At 43.5% G+C, this 26,469-nt stretch overlaps 1 protein-coding gene across 4 annotated transcripts in view; it reads left to right on the top strand.

Moving 5' to 3' along the window:
* The first annotated feature begins 1,855 nt into the window (after positions 1–1,855).
* POMT1 (protein O-mannosyltransferase 1) overlaps positions 1,856–26,469 on the top strand; it is an 81,363-nt gene continuing 56,749 nt past the window's right edge. For 2 of the 4 annotated variants that reach the window (XM_086924789.1, XM_086924786.1), the window contains exons 1-7: positions 1,856–1,989; positions 6,053–6,197; positions 6,582–6,688; positions 22,826–22,876; positions 23,314–23,460; positions 23,896–24,007; positions 25,320–25,385. In XM_086924789.1, coding sequence (XP_086780915.1) covers positions 6,076–6,197; positions 6,582–6,688; positions 22,826–22,876; positions 23,314–23,460; positions 23,896–24,007; positions 25,320–25,385 — 605 coding nt within the window. In that variant the 5' untranslated portion in view covers positions 1,856–1,989; positions 6,053–6,075. Of the gene's footprint in view, positions 1,994–6,052; positions 6,198–6,581; positions 6,689–22,825; positions 22,877–23,313; positions 23,461–23,895; positions 24,008–25,319; positions 25,386–26,469 lie in introns of all 4 variants that reach the window. The other 2 variants (XM_086924787.1, XM_086924785.1) reach the window with 1 other exon arrangement.

Raw genomic sequence — 26,469 nt, 5'->3', positions numbered from 1 at the left:
TTAATTAAATTGCTGGTTACTCGACTAGTGATGTTTGGTGTGTTTGTGTGAACGGGTGTAGCATTGAATGTGGGGGTTGACTGTGTAAATCGGTGAATGTGATGCATATATGAATTAATTGAATGACAGTGGGAAGCTTGGCGCAAATATGTGAATATGCGTGGGTAGGTGAATTATGTAAAGTGGGAAAAAGTGAAATAATTTTTGAATGGGGTATGTAGGGGAATGATCTTGAGTGAGTAACTGGGTCCATGACTGTGGGAATGATAAGGTAGATAGACAAAAGCTTGTTAAAACATGATGAATTGAATGAATGCAACTTGCTTCCTCCAATAACATATTTTAATAACTGGAAATACAACAGTGAGCAGGTAAGGCAATGTAAATGATGGGAATGAGTGGGCAGATAGTTTGATAAGAATGTATAATTGAGTGTGTGTATTAGTATGAGTTAGTGGGTAAACAGCCGAATGGTTGAGGGTGTGGATGGAAGTATATAGTTCAGTGGGGGAAATTAGTGTTTGTGTATGGAAGGATGGATATATGACTTGATGAGAAATTGTGCTGAACGTACGCTGGAAATAGGTTTGAAGGGAACCTGGTCAGGCTCAGGCCTCCTAGCTGGGGCCGAAGGCTCATTGGGCTTATGCATCCACTAAGTCTTCTGTCAAGGCTGATAATCTGTATTTGAGCCCATGGTTTGAAATCTGACACTCCACTCAGCCTTTCATCCTCTGAAGGTTGATTAAAAAGAAAACTATGGAGTGTCTGCGTTCAACCTTTCTTCCCAGGTCAACTCTTTGAGAAAATCAGGCATCAGGTTTGGTCGCTATGCTCAATTGTGTGCTGCAAAGCTGTCTCTCGACTTCTGCTGCACCACTTTTTGCAATCACCAGCTGCCATCATTGCACCACACCAAAATGCGTTAGTCTAATGGCTGATGCGTGGTACTTGGCAAGGCTATTAGTCTACTTTCAAGAATATTTTAGAAGAGTGTAACCTGTGCCAAAATAATCACAAAGGCTTATTTCCTACTTTGTTTTTGCAGTTTTTCAAAGTGCGAATGCAATCTGAAAGTATGTATTGGAGCGCTTCAAAAGAGCACTGTTGTAAGTAGATTAGGTAAGCAGCAGGACACGTCTTCAGGTTATTAGGATAGATTTATTAAATTACACTGCAGAGCAGTAAACCTCACAGCTGACCAGACCATCAACTGCCAAGGCTGGAATCCTCACATACTCAATAGAACACTCTTAGGTACTATGGGTGGTTGGGAAGATAGAAACACTAAGAAAGGACTACTGACACCATGTAGCCATCTTGAATGAAGTACAAATATAAAACAAGCACCAGTTACGTTACACAAGGATAAATTCACGTTTCGTATTTGGGAACAGGGAAATTAAGTTATTTTACCAGAATCACAGGGTGTTTGAAGTGACGCCGAGACTCGAACCTGAATCCCGAGTATGCAGCTATTTTACGTTCCCGGGATAGTTTTTTTTTCAGGGGTAGTTTAAAATACCCCAAATATTTTAAAACACGGTGTAAATGCTGCAGTTTATCAAAGCAGGCGCCGCGGCGGCACCTGATACTCTGAGGCTCGCACAAGCAGTGAGCTGCAGAAATACCGGCTCACGTGCTGCTGAGCTGAACTTCCAGGCCGTGTTCTCTTTTGTTTCCGGTGAAAGGAAGGACTCCTGATTGGTAGAACGTGAATACCTTTTCCGGGTGGGTGATCATTTGTAACCAATGGCAGCCGTCAGAGCCTTTCCCGGCGCCGCCTCTTCGCTGTCAATCATCACACCCAGCCGCCGGGTGCATGCAGGAGGTTAGTCCTCGCCGGGGAGGGCGCATGCGCCGTGCCTGCTGTGGTACCCAGCGGGCAGATAGATGCAAGAGCTGCCAGCCGGGCACGGGCCACGGGAAGGAGCAGGGCAAGGACCCCGGGGAGCCTCGCGTCGCTGAGTGCATCTGGATGATTCAAGTGTAGGTGGGGTCCCGCTGAACTCTGCACACTCTTCACAGGCTGCAGAAAGAGACAGAGGGGGAGGAATTAAAGAAACAAAAAGAGGGAAGATATAAAGTCAGAAACGGAAAGGGAAGAAACAAAAATAACGCAATAAGAAAACCAACAGGAGAGCTGGGGGTTTAAAAAAAGAGCAAAGTCATAAAGTAGGATGAAGTAAGAGAGTTAGTGAAAGAACATACAATTGTGAGAAAAGAGGTAGTGAAAAAAATGAAACCTGCCATGCCAAGCTATGATAAAAGCCACTAAGGTGCATCAGATATATATATATACATCCTTTACCAAAAGAATGTGCTTGCACTCGCTCAGTCAATAATTCAGGTTTTATTTGTTAACCCCTTCGCTGCTGATGATCAGCCACGGGTGGCGTGTGCTGATGACGAGCTGAGCTCGTCATGTAACGCGGAAAAGGGAAAACAGCCGCACAGCGCAAAAATCGCCGCAGCATCGATGTGGTTAAGAGGCTCTTGCCAGCAGGGCCGGTCCTAGAACTCCTGGGGCCCCGGGCGAAAGAGAAGATGCGAGGCCCCTCTAATTTGCATATATCTTCCAGTCGCAGCCGGCATGACTTGCGGGTGGAGGATCTCGCGGGAGTTCGGAAGGGGGGGGGTGGAGAACAGGAAGCTGGCAGCCTCCCTCCCCTACCCTAAGCCAATCATAATTCTGCAATGGCAGCGTTGTGATTGATCAGGATGCCGACCAGCCAGGCGCCTATGGGGAGGCCATTTTTCCCCATGTAGGCTGCATTGCAGCCTACATAGCAAAAGGCTAGAGTGCGCATGACTGGTTAGGCCGAGCAGTCAGCGCCCTTAGCAGTTGGCAAGGCAATCCTCTCCTGCCCTAAAACAGACCCACCCGCCCCCAATAAAACACTTCTGCTTTCTCGCAGAGCTAGAAGCAGAAACATAAAATGGTCGTTTTAGCATTTTGTGTTTCTGCTTTTGCGAGAAAGTAGTGGGGCGTCGCTCCTCCGCCCTAGTGAAGAAGCCGCCCTTGGTAACATCACAAGAAGTGACATCATAGAAAGTGACATCGCAGGTCTATTGATCTTATTTGGCATTCCTGAAGAGACCTAACGTGGATATCAGTAACATGGACAAAAAGATAAATATACAAATGAAATAAGTCCATATATTTTAAAACTGTTAAATGTATTACATTTGTCTCATTAGATGGAAAAGCTAGGTGCAGGTCTCGCAAAGATGTATATTATTGATCACCGGAGTTTCATGACATTTTTGTTGTTGCCGAAAATTCCTGGAGACCAGGAAGGCGGCAGCAAGTGCTTTTAGAAACATAATATATTCACAAACATGACCCAAAGTCAGCGCTCAGTGCGATCTCACTGTTTGCACCGCCCTAGAGCCTCCCTGCTCAAGGGTCCTGTGACCTCAATGACAGAGTCACTGTTGCTCTAGGGTGTGCTGCTTCGTAGGCCTTCCCAAAAGACTTGCGGTGGGCTTCAATAGGGATTGTGGTAGACAGGCCTTCAAGGTTTAACCACACATGCCACTGCTACGGTTCACCTGCTGGTGCTAAGACATCAGGCCTTCTAAGGTCATGCGGGTCCTTCCAAGGTCTAGCATGGGAATGTGCTCCCTCATGGGGATGGGTCTGGTGGACAGGTCATGAAGGCTGAACCTGGCTCACCAGTTCCAAATTCGGCAGCTCTGACCATAGTGCCACATCCTCTCTCCACTGAACACCATACTACCCCACTGAGAGAAACTCGCACTGCCTTCAACTACAACCCAATTGTGCCCTGCTACTAACACCTAGAGGCGACTCATTTCAAATTACGCACTAGACAAGAGCAATATGCTGCCTAAAAAAATAAAGTGACAACATTCTGGAAAAAGCAAACACTCGTAAGCAATGTGAGATTAATTAAAGCATGTGAAATGTAAGCAGGAACAACATGGTTACCTTAACGCTTTAGCACTTATTCAGAAATGAATGAGTGCTTTTGCATGAAAAGTTAAGGCCATGACTACAGGGCTGGAATGGACCTGCTACAATGCCCATTAAATATATCCTTACAAAACAAAAGCAATATGGTTTAAAAAGACCACATTTGTGAATACAGAGCAGCGGTATGCACTTTCCAGTCCGCCCATCAAGGAGGTATTGCAGTACATCCAGAAATGGTGCACTTCCCCACCTGGGGAAAACAATGCTGTTTAGAGAAAGACAAGAAAACAAAAGTAGCGCTTCACTGGTAAACTCTGTGTAGTGGCACTAATGTGATTTGGATTGAATAAAATCAATCTGGCCCCTTTTCGACCCACTCTGTCTTGCTTTAGTTATTTTTTACAGTTTGAATTTTTTATTTCTCTCTTTCCCAAGGCTGCACTTTGGAAGTGAAAAATTTCACAAAAAAGATGACCTTTCCAGCAAAAAAGTTTTTCTTTTTTGGATTAATTTCACAGGGGAACAAATAAAGGAAAGGAAAAGAAAGAGGGAGTAGTGGCTACAAGGTTCTGGGAAGGGGACCCCCACACCCTGACCTTGCAGATTTCTATAGTGGAGTGGTGTGGCTCACTGGTTAGAGGCGGCAGACCCGGAAGCAGGAGTCGGCCCGGGACCAGGGTTCAATTCCCGATGCGGCAGGGTCGTGGACTAGGGTCAGCGGACTTGTTAATTCTCGCCTCGGTGCCTACTCTAACCAGGGGTCCCACTCGTCAACTCTGGGCATTAGCTTGCCTAATCTCCACAACGGCCCCATCAACGCCGGGGATGCCTGGCTTCACCTTGGGGACTCCCAGTAGGGACCATCCCACAGGGAAAGCCAGGACGGGTTCCCCAGCGGTATACCGCGCCAGGATACTCCGGTAGTAGTTGTGCACGTTACAAAACAGCATATATAACATAACATAGTGCTTAGAGGCCCAGGGAAAGGGGGCCCCCTCCCCTGGGCCTGAAGCAGTAACAAGGCCTTTCTTAAAACACTGCCCCAGCACCAGTTTCTCTGGCTGCTCCCTCCTCCCCTCACCCACTGCTCCTTACCTGTGTCTGGCTGGTCCTGGAAACAAAGGGGCCTTCTGTCACCTAGCAACAAAATGCAGACAGGGAATGGCTGGTACAAGAGGTGTTGCCTCGCCCCTAACACTGAGCCCTAATTGCTGGCCCTGCCGCTTTGACTTCCCCACTCTGTTTGTCCCTCTCCCCCCACCCCTGCACCCCCAGGAATGCCACCTCGCGGTCGTCGACACCAGACATCTCTGATGTGTATTGTAATGTGTGGGGAGGGGGCCCTGGTGGAGCAGGGGGGCCCCCTGCCTCTCACCTGAGCGCGAGGCCCTGGGCGGCTGCCCATACTGCCCATGCCTAGCGCCGGCCCTGCTTGCCAGCACTCCCCACACCTACGCGTTTCGACCAGCAGGTCTTGATCACAGTGTCAGTTGACTGAGCGAGTGCAAGCACATTCTTTTGGTAAAGGATTATTTTCGGGGAGAGTCCGTCCCCGCTGCCTGCACCAGCCGTGCAAAGCGCGCCCTCCGCAAAAAAAAAAAAAATATATATATATACACACACACACACACATCGTGGTTTAACAATTGAAGATTGAGTGCACAACCGTTACGTTTTAAGCTTTTGTAACTTTTTAACCTCCATTTTGTATTAAGTGCTTTCTCTACGCTTTTATGATTTTTAACAAAATCAAATAAAAGTATTATTGACTATATATATATATACACACACACAAACTGTAGATAAAGGGGACTGCTTTTCCGACATACAATACACACATCCATGTGGTCTGATAAGTTGTGTTCATTTTCTAAAGCCAACTTCGAATGTTTGTCTAGTTATACAGGCCTCAAATAGTATGTGGTGTTGGGTTCTGCTCTATATTTTCGTAGTTCCTTAAGGAGCCTATTCTCTCCCATGAGAAGTAAACCATTGTGAGGTTTCTACACATAAAGTCGCTTGTTTACTCAGAAGTTGTTAATGCCCTGTTAAAAACACTGTGATCTTCCATAACCCAGTTTCTTTTTGTGTTGCTTTCGTTCTCTTGTTTAGCTGCATGTAGTCCAGTTGTGAAGATGCCAAGTTTCCTGAAACTGCCCATTGTGCTGACCGTTAAAGTCAATGTGGTTCTGGTGGCCCTAACCGTGGCAGGACTGGTGAGCCGTCTCTGGGCCCTCACCCATCCCCCAGCTGTGGTGTAAGTTAATATCGTCGCATCACCTTTGTGTGCTTCTTAATAAGATCAGTGGAGCACCATACGTCTATTCTGCTAATAAGACATAAGGAAAATAGTTTATTTGTGATTTTTGCGATTGACTCTACAAATACCAGTTTACTCTATGTCTTCTGCTTTTCTGTTATGAATAAAAGTGAACTAGGCTATTAGTCCAAGTAGTTTATTCGAAACAAATGGAACATTGCATCTTATGAAATGCATTGATTTGTTAAAAGAAATCCTGAGACTGGAAACACTGTCTTTTTTAAATATTCATGAACTACCCTGTCTACGTGCGCTCCAGTCATTGTTCCGTCTCAGTTCCACACTTGCTGTGAGCCTGATGGTGCTTATGCTTTTGTCCAGGTTCGACGAGGTGTATTATGGCCAGTTCATCTCTCTCTACATGAAGCGGATTTTCTTTGTGGATGACAGCGGCCCTCCACTTGGTCATATGATCCTGGCTCTTGGAGGTAGGAGTTCCAAAATCGTAGGAGAGTTGTCCGATGGCGTCGCATTAAGTACCTTTTACAAATGGTCACTCTTTGTTTTCCATGTTCTCTGCTTCGTCCATCGAACTGCCCTGTTACTTCATCAGTCTCTTGCATTCAGTCCATAAGCCATCATCACTCACGAAGCCACCGTCTTTCCATTCCCAGCAGCCCCACTTGCACTTGACGCCCCACTTATAACACTGCTTATGGTCATTCCATATTTAGCCCGCATAGGGATTTATAGCATAATTGGACAAAACCACCCAATGGGAAGAGGCAGACAAATTTATCCTCACCATGGTAGGAAGCTGGCTTTTTATATATAGTGTACCAAAACTAGGTGCACTGTGTAGAGTGTCCAGGTATCCCATATTAGTGTACATGGTCTTGCTTTAACTATACTAACGTGCTCTATTTTTGGTATTGTGGTCCAGCAGCCGTAGGTTTATCAGAGGGGAGTGTTAGGCGTTTGTTGCACACACAGAGTCCATAAATGAGACAAACAGTCTATAAGAAATTCCACACCCATTTATAAATAACACAGATTTTATATTCATTTAGACACCGAGATCTTCGAGATCAGGTAAGCACTTTCGAGTTAGAGATTTACAGAAACACAGAAAATACTGCTGTCAGGTTTGAGCATGAGGCTCAAACGTTGTAATATTATCCTAAGGGAGAAATATACAGTGCATAGGGTCACTTGCAAACGACTTACAGGACTGCTCTTCTGGACTTAAGGTAAGTAGGGGCCAAGGTCCAAGAAAGCACCAACAGTTGAAGTTTACCTGCCCTGGGGTGTCCGGGTGCAGAGGTGCTTTACGCAGCGGTAGCTTCAAACTTTAGCCGTTAAAGTCCATAGGAAAAGTGCCTGTAAGAGAGAGGCTGCAAGGGGGGTACTGAAGAACCAGTCTGGCAGAACCCAATGTGTGTTAGGATTCTTGAAGATCTCTAGACAACGTAGGCAACATTGGTTTCTGTGAACTTGGGCTAGGGGGATTGGGTGCATAGGTGTTTTGTCCGGCGGGTCACGGCAGTCACAGACTCTCACAGGTCAGTCTTCCTCGGTGCGTGGTGTCAGGCTGGACACAACAGGCCTTGACTGCTGGAACTACTCCGTTACCCAGGTTATTGGTGCTTTGGGGCTCCTGGAGGGGTCAGCGTCTTGAAACTTGCTTGGGAGTTGGGACTGACCTCCTAGCAAGATGCTCCTTAGTTGGCGCAGACGATCAGCAGAACACGGGACAGCTACTTTTGGTGCTTGTGGATGCAGTGGGATGACTCCTCCACCCCAAGGGAGATTTTGCTGGACAGATGAAGTGCTGGGCAGACCTCCAAGGGTTTGGGGAGGCAAGCCAGCTTCAGGATGAGTTGGTCTCTGTGATTGTTGCAGTGCAAGCAGCGTGGTAGGGTTTGACGCCAGTCTTTGGTGCAGGACCTCTTTTCTCACGTCTTTGGCTCTTCTTTGCCCTCCTTCATTTAGATAAATCTGTTATCCTGGTGTCAAGGGGCTACCTAAATACTCAATTTAAGGGCATTGTGGAGAATGTAGGGTGGTAGCCAAAGGGCTACTGACCCCTGGTGTCACTACAACTCCTATATGACCACTTCCTGTGAGCATAACCCTGTCTCAGAGTTCATGATTTTACCACAACCAAGATGGTGAAATCCTTCTTTTTGTGTACACTTCAGGTAGCCTAACTTGGGGTTGTGAGTAGCCTGACTGTGTAACGCGCCTCCTTGCATAGCTAATTAACGCCTGTCATGGTGCTAAATGGGTCTCAGGACAGGAGGGGTAGCTTCTCCCAGGTCTGGGGAATGCTGGGATCGCATATCAAAGGTGGCAGGGGCTTTGAAGCCCCTGGCCTTGATATGCTAAGTCACAAGGCATCCTGCTGGAGGAGGTGTGAACACTTTCCTCCGGAGAAGGTATTGATTCTGACCTCAGACAGTGTGGGCTCTCACCTATAGGGGTCAGAAGCTCGTCTGTGGTGGCAGGCTGGATGATACCAGTCAGCCAGCACACTAGATAGTGGTAGGTTTTTCAGGGGGCACTTCTGATTGCCCTCTGGGTGCTTGTAATAAATCTTGTAGTGGAAACTGTTATAATGTGTTAACATGCTTTGTACCTTTAATTTATGGAATCTTGTTAGGAGATTCTTGCTTAGAATGTACACCTCCCTGGAGGTTAGTTGATCGTTGGTTTTCGTGGATGGGGTTAGTAAATACCCACTTTCCTACTTTACAAGTTTCCTGTTACTTTATTTAATGTGTTGAACACCACATTAAATTGGCGACGATCGGGAGACCTCAACACGAAGGGAAAAGAAGATAAAGACACCCCTCCTCCAGCGGCTGTATTTAATAAAAGGAAGCGGTGACTTCCCTGCGGCGGTTTGTTTACTCGATGAACGTCTGTGTTATTATCCGGTGAGGAGAGCGGTGGGCATTTAAACTCAGTGAAAGAGTAGTTAAATTATTTTTTTTTAACATAAAAATAAACTTTAAAGTTAAAAGTATCAAGCGCGAGCTTTAAAAGATAAATGGAACGTAAGGAGCGCGAGCAAGGTGAAGAGCGCGAGCAAAATAAGGAGCGCAAGCAAAGTGAGGAGCATGAGCAGTGAAAAGTGCGAGCCGTTCAATCTGAAAGGGAATTCCAGCTGACGTAAGCACGACCTGAACTGGGCTCATCACGCTCAATTCCAATGCGTTTCAGCTGTGCGCTTCATTATCTCTAGTCAGCGTTGTGTTCTAGCGCTGTGTTCCATTATTTCTACTCAGCGCATTCTTCACCTCACAATACCAAGGAATTCTATTCTCAAGTCAAGGCATTGTAACTTGTCATAATTGCACTATTCGAAGCCATTATTAGTTGACATTTTCTCAACAAGTTAAGAGCATTGTTCTGTGAGTAAAGGGCATTGTTGATTAATTGACATTTTATCAGCAAGTAAAGAGCAATATTCAACAAGTAAAGGACATTGTTGAGTTATAATCTTTTTTTTTTTTCATTGTGGAGTGTTATTTTTTTCAAGCAAGTTAAGTCAATTTCTCCATTCAAGGACATTATGAGTTGATGTTTCTCAGCAGGCTAACAATATTTTCAACAAGAAAAGAACATTGTAAATTGATATTTTCAAGCAAACTAAGCCCACAATTTTTTTTTTTCTTCTCTCTTGTTGTATAAATAAATTTGGCTCTATTAAACAAGTGATCATTTAAAAAAGAAGGGGCAATTTTTTTTTTTTAAATGCAGAACGTTACTCAACCAGCATTTTTTCTAGTAAGTCCTGGAGAACCCAACGTGAAATGGAAAAATATTTGCGAATTATGCCAGGGTATGTGGCACAAATTTGAGCGCAGAAAGGAAACTTGCTCTTCTTCTACATTGTCTCGGTGGTGAAGGACAAGATGTTTTAGAACACCTACCAGATTTACCTGCAGCAGAGCAAAGAAATCTGAATGAATATGAAATCGCTATATTACAGTTAGACCGTCATTACTTACCAAGATTAAGCACCATAATGGAACGTTATCATTTTGATTTGAGAGAACAGAAGAAAGATGAAACAGTCGAGGATTATGTATCTTGTTTAAGGAAGTTAGCATCTTCATGCAATTTTGGACAAACACTTGACGAGAGAATACGTGAACAATTTGTTCTAAGATGTGCACATGATGACATCAGGAAAGAGTTATGGTTGAAAGATGAACCTCCTCTTGAAGAAGTTTTGGTTATTGCTAAACAAGTCGAACACATGACTAAATGTGTAGGTGAATTAAAAAAAGAGAAGGAGAAACCTGATGTTAAAGAAGAAACTAAGGTGGATGATATTGTTTGTCAAATAAAAAAGCAAGAAAGTACAGGTGGACAAGAAAAACAGGTTGCAATAGGAAATGTAATGAATCCTAGTATGCCTAATGCTGTGTTTTCTCCTCAATCTAGTAGATTTTCATGTTTCAGATGTGGTCAAAATTCACACTTAGCAAATTCTCCAATTTGTCCTGCATTAAAAGTTGTGTGTAACGGGTGTGGGAAGAGAGGTCATTATGCAAAGTTCTGTAGAACAAGAATGTTGAAAGGAGAATTTATAAAAAAGAAATGGTCTCAACCCCAAGTTAGAACTGTGAGTTTTGAGATAAAATGTAATGAGATTGATCATCCTTCACATTTAGTGAAGGTAGAGAATAAGATGATAAACTTTAAATTTGATTCTTGTTCTTGTATTACCCTTATTGATGAGAAATTATTTAAGGATACTTTCCCAGATAATCCAAAATTAATGAGATCAGATATATTACCTCTAGGTTATAGTGACAAACCGATAAAAATTCTAGGTTATTTCTTGGGTGAAATGGAATTAGGTAGTCGCATAACTGTTGGGAAAATATATGTAGCGAAAAAAGGTGATGCATTGATAGGATGGTTACATCAAAGAGAACTTGGTGTGACACTTGATCCAAATTCTATTCCTCAAGTGATAATTCAAGAAGTAAATGAGAGTGTGGAAGGTTGTGTGAGTGATGACTTATGTAACGTTTTTTCAAAAAAAAATCCAGATGTTTTTAAAGAAAAATTGGGATGTTTACGTGGTTATAAACATCATATCAAACTGAAAGTGAATGCCATTCCTATTGTAGCAAAGGTGAGGAGAATTCCTTTGTTAGAACAAACCAAAGTTAAAGAAGAAATTGACAAGCTGATTAATAATGGGTTAATTGAACCAGTTGAGGCAACAGAGTGGTTGGCTCCCATTGTTATTGTGAAGAAACCAACGGGCGAAATTCGTCTTTGTGTTGATTTGAGATCCCTAAATAAGGAAGTTGTTGTAGATAGGTTTCCGTTACCCAACATTGATGAGTTGGTTGGCACTTTGGGTGGAGCAAAATACTTTACCACTCTTGATTTAGCTTCTGCCTACCACCATGTGGAACTGGATGAGTCTTCACATGAGCTAACGTCTTTCATCACTCCCATGGGAACTTTCAAGTACAAAAGAATGCCGTTTGGTCTTGTTTCGGCAGCCTCTGTATTTCAAAGGATTATGGCTAAGATTTTGAAAAGTTTGCCTGGGGTGAAGTGTTATCAGGATGATTTGTTAATATTTGGAAAAGATTTGAAAGAACACAATGAACGAGTATGTATGGTTCTTGAACGTTTGGGTGAAGCTGGTATGTCTTTGAAGAAAAGTAAATGCAAATTCGGTGTGCGAGAAGTGAATTATCTAGAACATAGAATTACAGGTGAAGGTGTTTTCCCTAAAAAAGAACTGATGGAGACTATTTCAAAGATAAATGAACCTGTTAACAAGGATGAGTTACTTTCATTTTTAGGAATGGTTGAGTTCTACGGAAAGTTTATCACTAATTTTGCAGAAAAAACACATAGCATGAGGAAGTTGACTGCAAAAAGTTCTGTTTTTGATTGGACGGATGATTGTAGAAAAGAATTTGTTGGCATAAAAAATGAGTTAAATAAGGCTCCATCTTTACATGCTTTTGTTCCTGGTCTACCGACTTTTATTTTCACTGATGCAAGTGGTAAAGGTCTTGGGGCTATTTTAATGCAAAGAAAAGATGGGCATGATTTCTTGATTTGTTGTTCTTCTAGATGTCTAAAGGGTGCGGAAACAACCTATTCCGTCATTGAGAAGGAGTCTCTTGCAGTTTTTTGGGCCTTAAGGAAATTTAGAAATTTAATCTGGGGCTCTAAGGTGTGTGTTTTATCAGATCATAAACCCCTGAAAGAAGTTTTTTCAAAGAAAGGTTTAGATGCCATATCATCGAGAATTAGGAAATGGATTATTTCTTTACAAGAATTTGATTTTGAAGTAGATTATATTCCTGGTGTAGCCAATAAGTCAGCAGATTGCTTGTCTAGGCTAGTTGATGTTGGGATTGTTCATGAAGAAGATAATTTTGATACAGATGACAGTACAGATGAGAGTATCAGAGTATGTGAAGTTACTGAGGGGGCAGTTGAGGAGAGTGAATGGAAGACTGAGTTAGAGAAGGATGAAGAAATTTCCAAACTTATTTCCTCTCTAAAAAGTCATACTCGTTTAGAAAAACCTTGGTTGTTAGTTTCAGATGAACTTTCTATTACTGATGATGGTCTTCTTACTCGTGGGACAAAATTAATTCCTCCTGTTGGCATCAGAAAAAAATTATTATCCCATGCTCATTGTGGTCATCTTGGCATTGTCAAGACTAAAGAAATTCTTCGTTTGCAGTTTTGGTGGCCTGGGATGGATCTAGAAATAGAGAGAATGGTGAGAGATTGCCCTGAATGTTGTGCTAGCGACAAAATCTTGAAGACTAGACAAATGCCCATGGTAAAGAGGATTTTACCTAATCATCCTTGGGATGAAGTTGCAATTGACATTGTTGGTCCTTTGTCTGGGGTTTCTAATACTCCATATTTGATTGTCTTAATAGACTTATATTCAAGATGGATTGAGGTTTCTGCTGTGAGGGACATAACCTCAGATGCCGTCATCAAATTCTTGGATGGTATTTTTTTTGAAAGAAAGTTTTCCTAACAGTTTACTTTCAGATAATGGACCTCAGTTTTGCTCAAAGCAATTTGAAGATTATTTAAAGATGTGTGGTGTAATTCATAAGAGATGTTCCTTGTACCATCCTGAGTCAAATGGTGCAGTTGAAAGAGTTAATAAGACTCTTAAAGAAGCAATTCAGCTTGCCAGGTCTTCTGGGTTGGATTGGAAGATCTCACTTAAAGATAGAATTAACAGTTACCGGATGGCTCCCCATTCGACCACTGGAAGATCTCCCTTTGAATTGTTTAAGGGGAGGGTTCCAAATACATTGTGGTGTCCTGGTTGGATGAAGCTGAACAAAGGTTTGGTTGATAACAGTATTGGTGAATGGAGGTGTAGGGAATTGGACAAACAAGTTTCTAGGAAGGAATATTTTGATCGCAGAAAGTCTGTTTTGTTTCATAAGTTCAAAGTTGGTGATCTTGTTCGTATCAGAGCTCCTGTTGGATGTAGGTCTTGGTCGAAGTTCACTGAAGTTCGCTCTGTAGTGAAAATCTTTAGAAATGCTATCAAAACGGATGATGGAAGGATATGGAATAACAGTTGTGTGGTTTTGGTTGATTCAAGGTTGCCTGCTGTTGTAAGTGCCCATCCTGTTGGAAGTAATTCTGGTTATTCCTGTTACTCTTCTCCTGTTTCTCCAAGTTTACCTTCCTCTTCTTCTTCTAGGTTGGGTCAGAGAGTACGTAGACCTCCTTTATACTTAAAAGATTACGTTTAATTTTTTTTTTCCTTTTTTTTTTTTTTATTGGGAAGGGAGATGTGTTATAATGTGTTAACATGCTTTGTACCTTTAATTTATGGAATCTTGTTAGGAGATTCTTGCTTAGAATGTACACCTCCCTAGAGGTTAGTTGATCGTTGGTCTTCGTGGATGGGGTTAATAAATACCCACTTTCCTACTTTACAAGTTTCCTGTTACTTTATTTAATGTGTTGAACACCACAGAAACAGTACAGATTTATTAAGGCAAGATGTTTGATACCAAACCCCATAGATTTTAGTGAAGCTTTAATGTAGCTTGGGAACTGTAAATGCCCAGTGCCCAGTACATATACTTAACATGGCTTCCCTGCTCACTTGTTCCATCTAGTAATTGAACTAGCTAGCACAGGGGCATATGAGTTCATGCAGATATACCCTAACGTGTAATATAATGCACTCTGCCTTAGGGCTACAAGGCCTGCTGTAGGGGTGTCTTACATCTATTACATGTAGTGACTTTGCCATCTCACACAGAGAGTATGCCATGTTGTGTTTTCACTCATGGTTTGCACCATGACACGCAGTCTGCAGTGCAAACATAATATGATGGAAGTAGTGCTGAAACCTTTCAAACACTGTCCAGGGCTCGACAAATCATATAAAATGCTCTAGACCTGCAGGTCTAGTAAACTACAAAATCTCCTCGACCTAACTTAAATGAACTTGACCTCAAACTCTGAAAACTGAGCAATTGTGACAAGTTAGCAAGATTTAAAAGCATTTTTATTGCTCATTTACTTCGTGAGCAATAAAGATGCCTTTAAATCTTGCTTTCTTGTCACATTTCCTCTGCTTTCAGAGGCAGAGGTCAAGTGTCAAGTTTGTATTCCTACTCGCCAGAAAGGGCGAGTAGGACCTAAAAATAGCTCGTCCTTAATCAATCTCACTCGCAAATGCGAGCGGTCGAGTGAATTTCTCGAGCCCTGCTGTCCCCCAGTCAAGAGTTCTGGGTTACATTTATTGTTGTTTTGCTAACCATGCCACCCCAAATAGGACCCAGCCATATGCAAATCAGTCTATGACCCTGCTCCCTATGGGAACAGTGCTGCTCGAAGTGCCAGGCCACGTCCTCCCTGGACCAGAAACCAGCATCCTGGGACCGGTTTCAGGGTATCACCCCTCATCAGCCAGGCTAGCTTGAATATGGTGGCAAAGTGAGCAAGGAACCCACGTCAGAGCATACCCTTGGTCACTTGGGGCAAACACAACACAATGATAGGAGTGCTGAACCTCTTCAAACACTCTTACCCCAGTCGAGAGATCTGGGTTAAATCCATTTTTCTTTTGGCCACCATGCCACCCCAGTTTGGACCCAGCCATATGCAAATCAGTCTTGACCCTGTGCCCCATGGGAACAGTCCAGCCTGAACTGCCAGGCCAAGTCCTTCCTGGACCGGAAACAAGCATCCTGGGACTGGCTTCAGGGTATCACCCCTCATCCTTACAAAAAAGGAGATACCCCCCTGTGGATCATTTATAGTTCTGGGAGCAAGGGGGAAAGAAACCAAACAATAATGCAAAAAACTCCCACTTGACCTGTGTCCTTTTACTATAGGCTAATGTAAGCTCTAGGGGCTACCCACTGCTATACATCATCATAGTTAGAATTTACAGCACATTCAAATCATTAATGTATCCCCATAATTTTACCACACTTGTATCCTGACCTATCACTCAACACCACACTTGCACATACACCTCAATAACATACACTCCCCAGCCCACACCAGCATACACCGATAAGATCACAGAGATAACAATTCATAACTGTCTGTGTTTGTGTTGCCAGCTGAGATTTAACTGTGGCCAGGTCAACGCACGTTTTAGTGGAAATGACGACTTGTATCTACCCAAAAAGTTGTGAGGTGGGAGCTACCCTTTCTGGCAGGAAAAGGATTGGGTCAACAATCATATAAAAAACAGAGCTCCTTCTTCTGAGTTTTATGAATCGTAGGTGATGTTCATATCCCTTGAGTTTTATGAATCGTAGGTGATGTTCATATCCCTTGGGATATGAACATCACCTACGATTCATAAAACTCAGGAGAAGGAGCTCTGTTTTTTATATGAGACTTGTATCTACCTTCATCAGGACAGCATGTTTTTTGATTTTTAAAGGCGAGTGGTGGGGATCATAAAACCCTGGCTATGTTCTAGTACGACAGTCCTCGTTTGCCTGGATGAAGAGACACATGATTTAGGCCTCTAGGCACTATCATCGTTTCATAAGTTGGTGTCCGTTTTCAGTATGTGGAGCACATAGAACATCAAAACCGTACTCCAGATTTGGTGATAATGGAAAAGATGGCTAGCCAACAAATATTCCAGGGATTACAATTATAGGCTTATTCCTCAATGTATTGGGTTTGGTACATGGATCTTCCTGGGTGTGCGTTTCCTTAAGTAAAGATAGCAATGCAAAAGAAGTCCTTGAGCAAAACTCCTTGCTGCTCGGCGCTGACCATTCAGCACGCCATCTTCAACGCTATCACCCCATATCAGCCATTCCATGCAGGGTAAAGACTGATTTGCATATGGCTGGGGCCAAACCGTGGTGGTGTGGTGAACAAACAAATGATGGATTTAACTCGGATCTGTGACTGGGGTGAATGTTTGATTTGTTCAGCATTCCGTCTATCATTTGTTCTTCGTGTAGTCTGCAGTGGCAGCCTGCATGCAATTTGTGTGTGGGTCCCTTAGGGACCCTCTCCAGTACCTCTGCCCTTGGTACCAGGGGTACCATTTACTAATGACTTATAAGGGTGCCAAAGGGCTAGCCAATTGAGTTACAATTAGACTTTAACTTGTTTTAGGGAGAGAGGACGGGCACTGAGGTCTGGTTAGCAGGCCTCAGTGCACTGTCGGAGTTGAAAAGCAGAATCTAGTTGTAAACAAGCATTGGCATAGCCAATAGGTCTTGCATTTGGGACCTTATAAGTATTTAGTTATGCAGCACAATATCCTTACTGCAACAACATTAACTGTTGCATGGCTAAACACTTATAAGGTCCCTAAGGCGAGACCTATTGGCTATGCCAATGCTTGTTTTCACCTGTTTTGAGTTATTTTTGTGCGCATTTTGCTTTTATGCGCAGGGAAGGAACAAGGTCGCTGACTTGCCCAAACTATAGGTATACACCTATGGAGGCAGGCTATGGAAGGCCAGTCAGTATTAAGTAATTACAATCCGCCTTGATAATCGTTTAGGGTATGCATTAGTTGCTGATTTCTCCCCTTTTTGTACTTCTATGTTCATATTCCTCACAGTGGGCCGAAAGATTAATGGGAGAATAGAAGTCAGTAAGGAATTGTGCAATGGACTGAGAAAGTAATGGAAAAGTAAAGGTGAAAGAGTAAGTATAGAGTAGAACAGTACTATCTGGCGCTGAACCTGCTTTCTTTAAGGTTTGCCAGTGAGTATTTTTCCCCCTCAGGCCCAACAGTTGCAGCACCTTTTCCACTTAGTTTCTATTTCTCCAGAGCGTCTCTTCTGCATATATCTCCTTATGGGGAAACTTGACAAGATGACAAAAACCCACACTGCTGTTCCTGTGAGTATTAGCCGCTGTTAATGTGCTGCCACCGCTCCCCCACCCATCTTTCCTCCAAGTTTCTCGATCTGTAATGGAGGGAGAGGGGAGAAAAAGGCCCTGTGTGGTATTTTCCACCGCACCAGAAGCAAAGGCAGATGCGGAGCCAGAGGTCAAAGCCAGGACCGGAGTCGCCCTCAGGAGCCGATAAATCAAAGGCTGAATACACATAGCTGCCAAGGTTTCAGATTGCTATGTGTGACATTTTCAGAATTTGAGTGTAATTCTGAGTGACATTTCAACAAGTATGAATGACACTTTCTCTTGTGCGAAATCAAGCAATGAAGGTAAGAGAAACATAAATATTAGAACTTACGCTCATTTGAGCAATGGGAAACTCTAACAACGTCTTAAAACTGCTGCAAAGCACCAGAAATGTTAGAGGTTGACATCAGGGTTTTAAGTGGGATGAAAAAAGTGAGGTCTCTAAAAGGGGCATGCATGGCCTATGTGATTAAGCGTATGGCTTAAACACAAACTACATTTCTCCAGTAGCAGCACTTTGCAGGAAGAATTACTTCTAAAACAATTTTATTGCCAGCTTATATCGCACTCCACATCTGGGCCAGAAATATGCTTGGTGCAATCACTACAGAAAGCCCCGTCTTCATTCAAGGCTCACAAAGTCCTGCAGTGTTATGGTTGTAAAAAGATTCCCTCTTAACTACTATGGCCTGAAACTCTTCCCTCTAAAATGAAAGAATGAATGAAAATGTCAAGTTCACAGGGCTTTAAAGACACTCCTATTCACCATTTAACTCAGTGGGACATGTACGGATGCCCCCTTGACATGAAAGAACAATTTACTGCTAAAATTGAAAACCGTGGGGAGGGTAATCAAATGGGGAAAACAGACTTTTTTTGCGTATTTTTGTAAAAGGCAATAGGGCTCAGTCTATTAGAATACTAGCTAACAAAAAGTTAGCAATCATTGGAGTCAAGTGGCATTTATCTCACTTGCTCGAGGTGTTTAAAAAAAGTGCTAATGTAGAGGTGCTGAATTGGAACCATAAAACTGTGTGCTTTAAAAAAAACATGAAATATCCAGGATTTAGCCTGGAAAAGCAACGCATTGTCTTTTATGTCTCATTTTATGCACTCGACTATTGCGGTAATATTGGCCTCATTTATACCCCCCAAAAAAGAGTAGTTTAAATAAAAGATTGTCAAAACTTGGTCCGAGAGAGCGGCAAGTTCGTATCAGAAAGGCTCGAATGCTATTTTCACCTAGTCTAGTGACTTAAAAGGATGGTAAATATGCAGCGTGTAACAGCATCACCTCAAAATCAGGAGGGCTGCAGCAGAAGCGAGTTCGTGTCTGTGATACTGGCGAAAGACAAGCGGAGTGTAAAAGCAGTTCCGCATAAAAAATGCTTTCATTTGTCAAACTGCTCATTAAGTATCAGCTTATAAAGCTTTTTATTTTCTAAATGCCAGTCTTTTCCGAAAACGGAGAGGACCCCTGGGTGGAGTGCCGATATGCTGCAAAGGTAATACAGCTTTTCAAGAGTTATTGCAAAAAAATGAACTATGAAAAGTATTTCCAGTACTGATATACAGCCGAAAAGTCATTTTAGGATGAACAATGTTTGTCCCGCAATAACAATCTGTACGATAATGCCCCTCAATACACCAGCAGAGGTGAAGTCGCGCAACACGTCCTCGGGAATAGTGGGCCGGTGGAGTCAGTGGGGTAAACCGAGCCAAGGCCAGACCCATCAGCCGTCCTTGTCCTCATTAGTGGCGTAATGGTGCGTAATGGTGCGATTGCGCAACGGTACTCGGCACAACGGGACTCAGCACGCAAACACACAATAGCAGATCACTGACCATCCATCGGCATTGGGCTCAGAGAGAGACTGAAAGCTGGAAAATAGAAGTGGGTGAGCCTGCCGGCACTCGCAGCTACAGGTGTGGGCCACGCCTGCCAAGAAGCACATAACAGACGATATGCAGGGTGGCATGATGTAGTTGAACTGGACACACGCTTCAGCGGAGGCCAAACATGAGTCTATTTCTCAGTCTGTGGCTTGCTGGACACCAGGGCCGTGGTAGTCACCAAGCCCTTAACCACTGACTACCCAGAAGTGAACAGCTAAAAAAACACAGCGGAAACGTGCAGATCTTTGTTACTGAGTGGTGGGAAAGAAATACTGAAGTGCACAACCAGGACTGGAGGCAGGAAACAATTAAAAGAAGCGCGACCGCAAATTACAACAAGCATTGGCTGCGCGGAATGCATAGATGGGGCTGCAGAGGGAGGTGTGTGCGTGTGAAAGCACTTAATGAGCCATGTCGGCTTGAAGGCATAATGAGATAAGAAAGGCAGATGGCGGCAAGCTTTTGACCAGGAAAAGCTTGTGGGTAGCACTTTTTTTTTACCCCCTACTAAAAGTCGAGCAAGCAGCGCATGCGCTGCTCTAGGCTCGACCTAAAAATGGAGCAAAAATTGGGGGTATAACTGCAACAAAATTCTAGTTTCCTACAACTATCGCCACGTTAGCACCCATATTGTCCTGTTTATGAAAATCCAGAGCCTTTAGCACTCAATTGAGAACTAAAATAGGTATTATTTAAATTGAACAACAAACCATTTTTCTTTCTCCTTTACCATTGCTTTCAAACATATTATTTAGTTTAATAAACCCAAGCTCTCAAATGTTCAAGCAGTACTTGCTGATGCCCTGCTCTCGGTCTTAACTAGAGAAAGCAACCCATTTGGTGGTAATCTGCTAGACATAATTCTTTCAACCAGCCCTTTGTTTTCAAGTACAGAACCACTTCTGACAACTGTGATCTAACACTATCCCATTTTTCAATAACATCAACACCTTATGAATGTTGTAAAGCCCCAAACGCAGACCAGCGTGCGCAACAATGGAAAGGCTACTTTGTTTTTCTCTTTGCATCTACTTCATCCACTCAATCAATCAATCGTTAATCTTTATTCGGATATGCATTATCCATAAAAGTGCAAACATTACTCGTAATCACAGACATAGACCATCATCATTAAAATATAAAAATAAAACTCATCAATAAAACTAGTCAATTAAATATTACTAAGTTATCCATGTCTTCGATATCATCTTCAATATTAATGTGCAAAGTGCAAATATTTCACAAAGGAGCAACTAGGAATGGGCAAGTCATTAAATTTCAGAAAAGTTACAATTAGCAGCATTGAGTAAAAGTGCAAGTGTGCAATATAGATAAAAACAATACAAAGTCCAAGGGTACATATGGTACAACCTAATACAGCAATCATCCGTTCGTAGAAGAACGTGAGCGGATGGCCATTTTCAAGAAAGTGCACACTTGATATGTTATGTCATCATCTTTAAGCTGGAGAATAATTTTATATGCAACCTTAAAATCCGTTGTTCCCTTTGCCCTGAAAAACGGTATCTATAACTACATACTACAATTTTGATAAAAAGAGCAGAAAACTAAAAATTTAACATAGACTGTTTCCCTAAGTTGCCACATGGACAAACCAAATTCTCAATGTTAGGTTGATAGCCTATGGGGAAGCACAACAGATACTTTATTGAGCCCGATCTAAGACGAAAAAGAAGACTTCGCTCCCAACGAGTAATGTCTCTTAAGAGATAACTAATGGGAGAGCATGAGAGGGGTCCGCCCTCACCTGTCATTAAAATATATTGTTTCACAGATGCTTTGACTGATTCCTGAGCATGCCTCGCGTCCCAGTAATATTTATATAAAACTTTACGGATGGTCTTTCCATCAATTCCATCTAGTTTCTCAGGGTTATTAAAAATATGGCCTAGATTGACCGCAGTCAGATTTGCCCGTACTTGGGCCAGCCAAGGGATATCACCGCCCTTATCACATTTTAGGCAAGCAGCCAGAATCTCCCTAGTTAATACGGCTGCTGGATTTTTCCAAACATTTAGCCAAAACAAGACTGGGAGGGACCTAATGTAATCCTCCAAATATGGCATTCTTAACTCATTATGGCATACAAAGGTGGACAATGAAATTGGTAGGCCCAAAAGTCTCCTACAAAATCTATTTTCTTCGGCCTGGACACTTTTCAAATTTATATGGCCCCAAATTTCATCCCCATAGGTCATGATTGGTACACATTGTGTCCTATACATTTTGAGTAGGGACAGTACCACCTCAATTCTTTTTGGTTGTGGGAGATTTACTACAGAATTTATGGCTCTTAAAAATTTTGTCCGTTCCTAAGCCAAGTGTGGTGTCAAGACCCATTATCAGAGAATTGTAACCCCAAATAAGGGAAAGTGCGAGTGCATATCAAAGAATCAGGGACCAAGGTGATAGTATTAATAGAACATTATGAAGTTCATTAATATATAAAATAAATAGGAGTGGAGAACGCACCTTTGTCTAACGACTCTCCCAACCACTATGTCTCCTGACACCTCCCCATCCATACTTATCCTTACCCGGGCCCTTAAGTGCCTATGCAGATATGCTAAAAAATGCACCAAATCTTTATCTAACCCATAATCTAAAAGGCATTGCCAAAGTCTGGATCTATTAACAAAATCAAAAGAGGACAAGAGGTCCATAAATGCCAGGTAAAGAGGACTGTGTCGGGCGATGATGTATTTCCCTATAATTAAATTGAGATTCAAGCACTGTTCCACAGTACCAAGATGACTACGAAAACCCAGCTGGCATTTATTTATTATATTTTCTTCCTCTGCTGAAGTTCTGATCTTGTTAAATAGAACTCTCCCCAATATTTATCACTCTGAGTGAGTAAATGAAGTCCTACACAGCCACACTTACAATATCTTTCTTTCATGTACACCCACAATTTTCAGTTTTAGCACTATCTCGATACCCATGCTGCCCTCCTCCATTCCCTTCTCACTTTGAACTACTGCTCACGGTGGGCTACCTAACACTGAACTTTTATCGCTTCTAATGCGGTTCCCTTCTGATCACCTACCACCTCCTCCATGGGAACCTTGTAGCACACTACATCTCCTCCATTGAACACAATCGTTTCTTGAGATCACTCTTCAGCACGTTGCACAACTTGAAACATATATATCCATCCTCCACCTCCCACCCTTCCTTAGCCAGCACTGCCACTGTCGAAATGTGCTCTTCCCCGGAAGCTGCTGCCATTTCCTTCAGAGCCATCAACACACTGCTTTACTTTTTGTAGTGTAGTAATCAAAATGTTCTTGTTTCAGGTTACATTGGAGGATTCGATGGGAACTTTTTGTGGAACAGAATTGGGGCAGGTAAAAAAATACTTTTAATGCCGCTTCTCTGCTGTGTGTTGTGAGCTTTTGTATAGCGTATTTGTCACATATTCAGTAGCATTTTTTAACCCCTTGGCTGCGGTGGTAATTCCGCCGCAGCGCTAGGGGAGAGGGGGGCCGCGCGGCGCCACCATGCTCGTGACGGAACCCCTCCGCCATGAGTCGTAGTGGCGCTGTGCTAGTGACGGAATGGTTCCGTCACGGCCCGCTCACCTAATAGAACCCTCAGCGCAGGCGCGGAATCAGCGCCGCGCAGGCGCTGCGGCCGGGCCGTGACGGAACCAGCACAGCACCACCGTGGCTCATGACGGAATGGTTCCGTCACAAGCATGCAAGGAGTTAAACCTGTGCTCCCCTTGACTGGACGTATAACTACTTCCTTCTTTTGACCTTTTCTGCTTTTCTCTTGGTTGCAGAGTATGATGCCAGTGTCCCAGTCTGGTCCTTGCGACTTATTCCGGCCCTCGCTGGTGGCTTGTGTCCTGCTCTTGCTTACCAAATTGTGGTGGAAATGAACTACACTCACTGCACAGCTCTTGGAGCCGCCCTTCTCCTCCTGTTTGGTAGGTGTAGTATTCTGCAGAGGCAAATTGTAATATAAGGACATGTGAAGTGTTCTTTGCTGGCTTTTAGAGCACGCACAAAGCCTGTCACTATTGAAGTCAGTCTTTTAGGTTAGAGCAGTATGAGTCACACCTAAGGCTTACTAATAATTGGCCAGGGAGGCTGTTAAAGAGCTTAGCATATGTTAACGTCTGAAATTGTCAATTACGGAGCCATTCATATATCAAAGAAGCCTCTACTAACCATTATCTGTGGGATTCTGCCCCTTTACACCCTGGTACAAGGAGTCCTCTCAGCGCTTGATTTGAAAATAAAAATTCTTACTCACTTTTGCTGTTGTTAGTGGTTGCTCTGACCATGCCTTTTCGTGAATCGTCAACAGCTCAGGAAGTGTGTATTTAAGCCAAGTCTGTTTCTTTTTTTCATTATCACAGAGAACTCTCTCATCACTCAGTCCCGGTTGATGCTCCTGGAATCTATTCTCATCTTCTTCGTTCTGTTGGCTGTCCTGTCCTACCTAAAATTTTACAACTGCCAACGCTGCAGGTATGTATGTATAGGCATTTATATAGCGCACTACTTACCCGGAGGGTCCCAAGGCGCTTCGACCGCTGCGAAACCCTTCCTGGCTTCCCTGAGAGATGGTCCCTTAATGGGTATCTCCAGGGTGAGACCAGGCATCCCCGGCGGTCTGGTGGGGCCGTTAGTGAAGATGAGGCAAGCTAATGCCCAGAGTTGCCGAGTGTGATCGCTGATCAGAGTGGGCACCGAGGCTAGACGGCCCACCTTCCCTTGGGACAGAAAGCTACAGGTGCAACTCAGATTTCCGAGAAGGGAATAAACTGCAGGTACAGATATTCCTACTCTAACCTCATACGCTGCAGCTACGGCCCACCTAAAACCCATGCTATCAGCTGGAGGTTCAACCCACCTTTCCTCTGGGCAGGGCACTGCAGGTACTGTTATTTGTGCATTAGCCTCATAAGCTGCAGCTCCAGCCCACCTTACACTAGAGCGATAAGGCTGCAGGTATAGTTCTCCTTGCACTGCCTTGATAAGCAGCAGGTGAAGTTCATGAAATGCTGCCCTGGAAGTTAAAGGGATAGTCAATGAAACACCTGTGCCATAAGCTGTTATCAAAACTCGCAAAGTGCTGCATTCTTAGCTGCAGGCACAGCACCTTTATTGGAAGACTGCTGCTCATCTTGCACCGGTGTGATAAACCACAGGTGCAGCTAACCTTACACCAGCCTTGAAGTTGAAGGTTCAAAGATGTGGTAGGGCTCTTCTAACATTCTTCGTGAGCAGTGATGAGCACTAGTCCTCAATATTGCTCCAGTGTGCTTCTGCCTTATGTATTGACCACATTTGAGTCCGCATCACAGCGCAGCCTCCTGCAGTGCGATGTAGATTCCAGGGCAGAGGGCTGCTCTAATGTATCTGAAGCATTTGAACTGATGATTTCGACCCTGAGACCTTGGTACCCTCCAGTGTATGATCTGATGTAGAACCGATTCCTTTGGCTCGCTGTGACGTGTACCCCAGATCTTTCCCTGTTCTGATATACTGCTTGTGGCTTTTGGGGCTGCTTTGATTTAGATTCCAGGGATCTAGACATCTTTTTGTTGAGTTCAGAGTGCCATCCAAATTGAATGCTGCCCTGAGGGCTTCCAACCCTCTAATATACAGCCTAGGCCCTTATGTACAGCCCATGGCTGCTCTGGTATGCAGCTTGTGGTTTTACAATGTGCTAGTGTACTTTCTTCACTTTGCCCCGTTGTAGAAGCGAGGTCTTGAGCGTCTTGGTGTTATATGTGCTGCATTATTGTAGGCTCTTATACTGTACCTTTCCTTGTAGGCCATTCTCCTTCAGCTGGTGGTTTTGGCTTCTGCTCACTGGTGTCTCCTGCTCCTGTGCAGCTGGGTATGTTTTTTCTTTACAAATCTAAACTCCTCCCTTATTTACCTAAAATGCCTAATAGCTGTGTCTCCATAATACTGTGGCTGCCTGGCCCAAAACGATTCGAAACAATCAGTTGTGGGTGTAAATGGAGGATATTATGCTACATTTACAAGATGAATAACACCTCGCCATGCGAGACTGCTGTAGGATATGGTATCGCAACTAGGTGGTTAAACCAGGCACAGAGTCCTAGGGTTCCTCAAAAGTGTATAGGGTTCAATGTAAAACACAAAATGCTCTATTTGTGGTAGTGTGGGTGAGCAGCCTTTGGGTTCATACAGAGGAGTGTAAGACATTTATTGCACAACATGACTCAAAAACGAGATCTACACTAATTTTAGAAAACTAAGCTTTGTTTGTACTTTATTTTAAGACCAAGATCTTCGCAATAAGGTATATACGTTTTTAAATAGCAATACTTTTCACTTTAAAAAGTCGATACTTAGAACAATTTCCTAGCAGGTCAGTTTTCTCCTATGGAGGTGTTATCCAGTGGAGGAAACAATAATGCAGTTATTCAGATCAGTAATACACTTACAGTTCCCGTCTTCGGGAGCAAAGGTCAGCAAGGGGCAATGGTCAGGTGAGTACCAAAACTGCATCACCAGCGGCACAGGGGCGGCTGCGTGTAGAGGATAAAATCGAAGTTCAGCCCACTGTGGTTTAGTAGAGACTATTGGTGCTCAAAGCTAAACCGCTTGCAGGTAAGTAGATTTGGAGCAGGGGACAAGCTTTGGGGGTAAGAGCCAGCACTGGGGGGACAACAAAGCAGCACCAAACACACACCACCAGAGGCACAGGGGCGGCCAGGTGCAGGGCGCAATTTTAGCGTTGGGCACTCAGTTCTTTCAATGAAGACTTTGCTCTTGACAAACAGGTTGGAGGTGTCGCACCAGAAGTTGCAGGAGGGAGACCAACAACAGCAAAGGTAAGTAGGGATATAGGGGGTCGTAGGGGCACCGTAGATTCGGCTCACCAAGGCACAGGGGCTTCGGGTGCAGGGTTGCCTTTAGATTTCTGAGTCTTCTTACCGGAGCCGGTCGTG

This window comes from Lissotriton vulgaris, chromosome 5 (genome assembly GCF_964263255.1).
Source record: "Lissotriton vulgaris chromosome 5, aLisVul1.2, whole genome shotgun sequence".
NCBI classification, from domain to species: Eukaryota; Metazoa; Chordata; class Amphibia; order Caudata; family Salamandridae; genus Lissotriton; species Lissotriton vulgaris.
The sequence above is the reverse complement of the archived record's forward strand: the minus strand, read 5'-3'. Positions and strand labels throughout refer to the sequence as shown.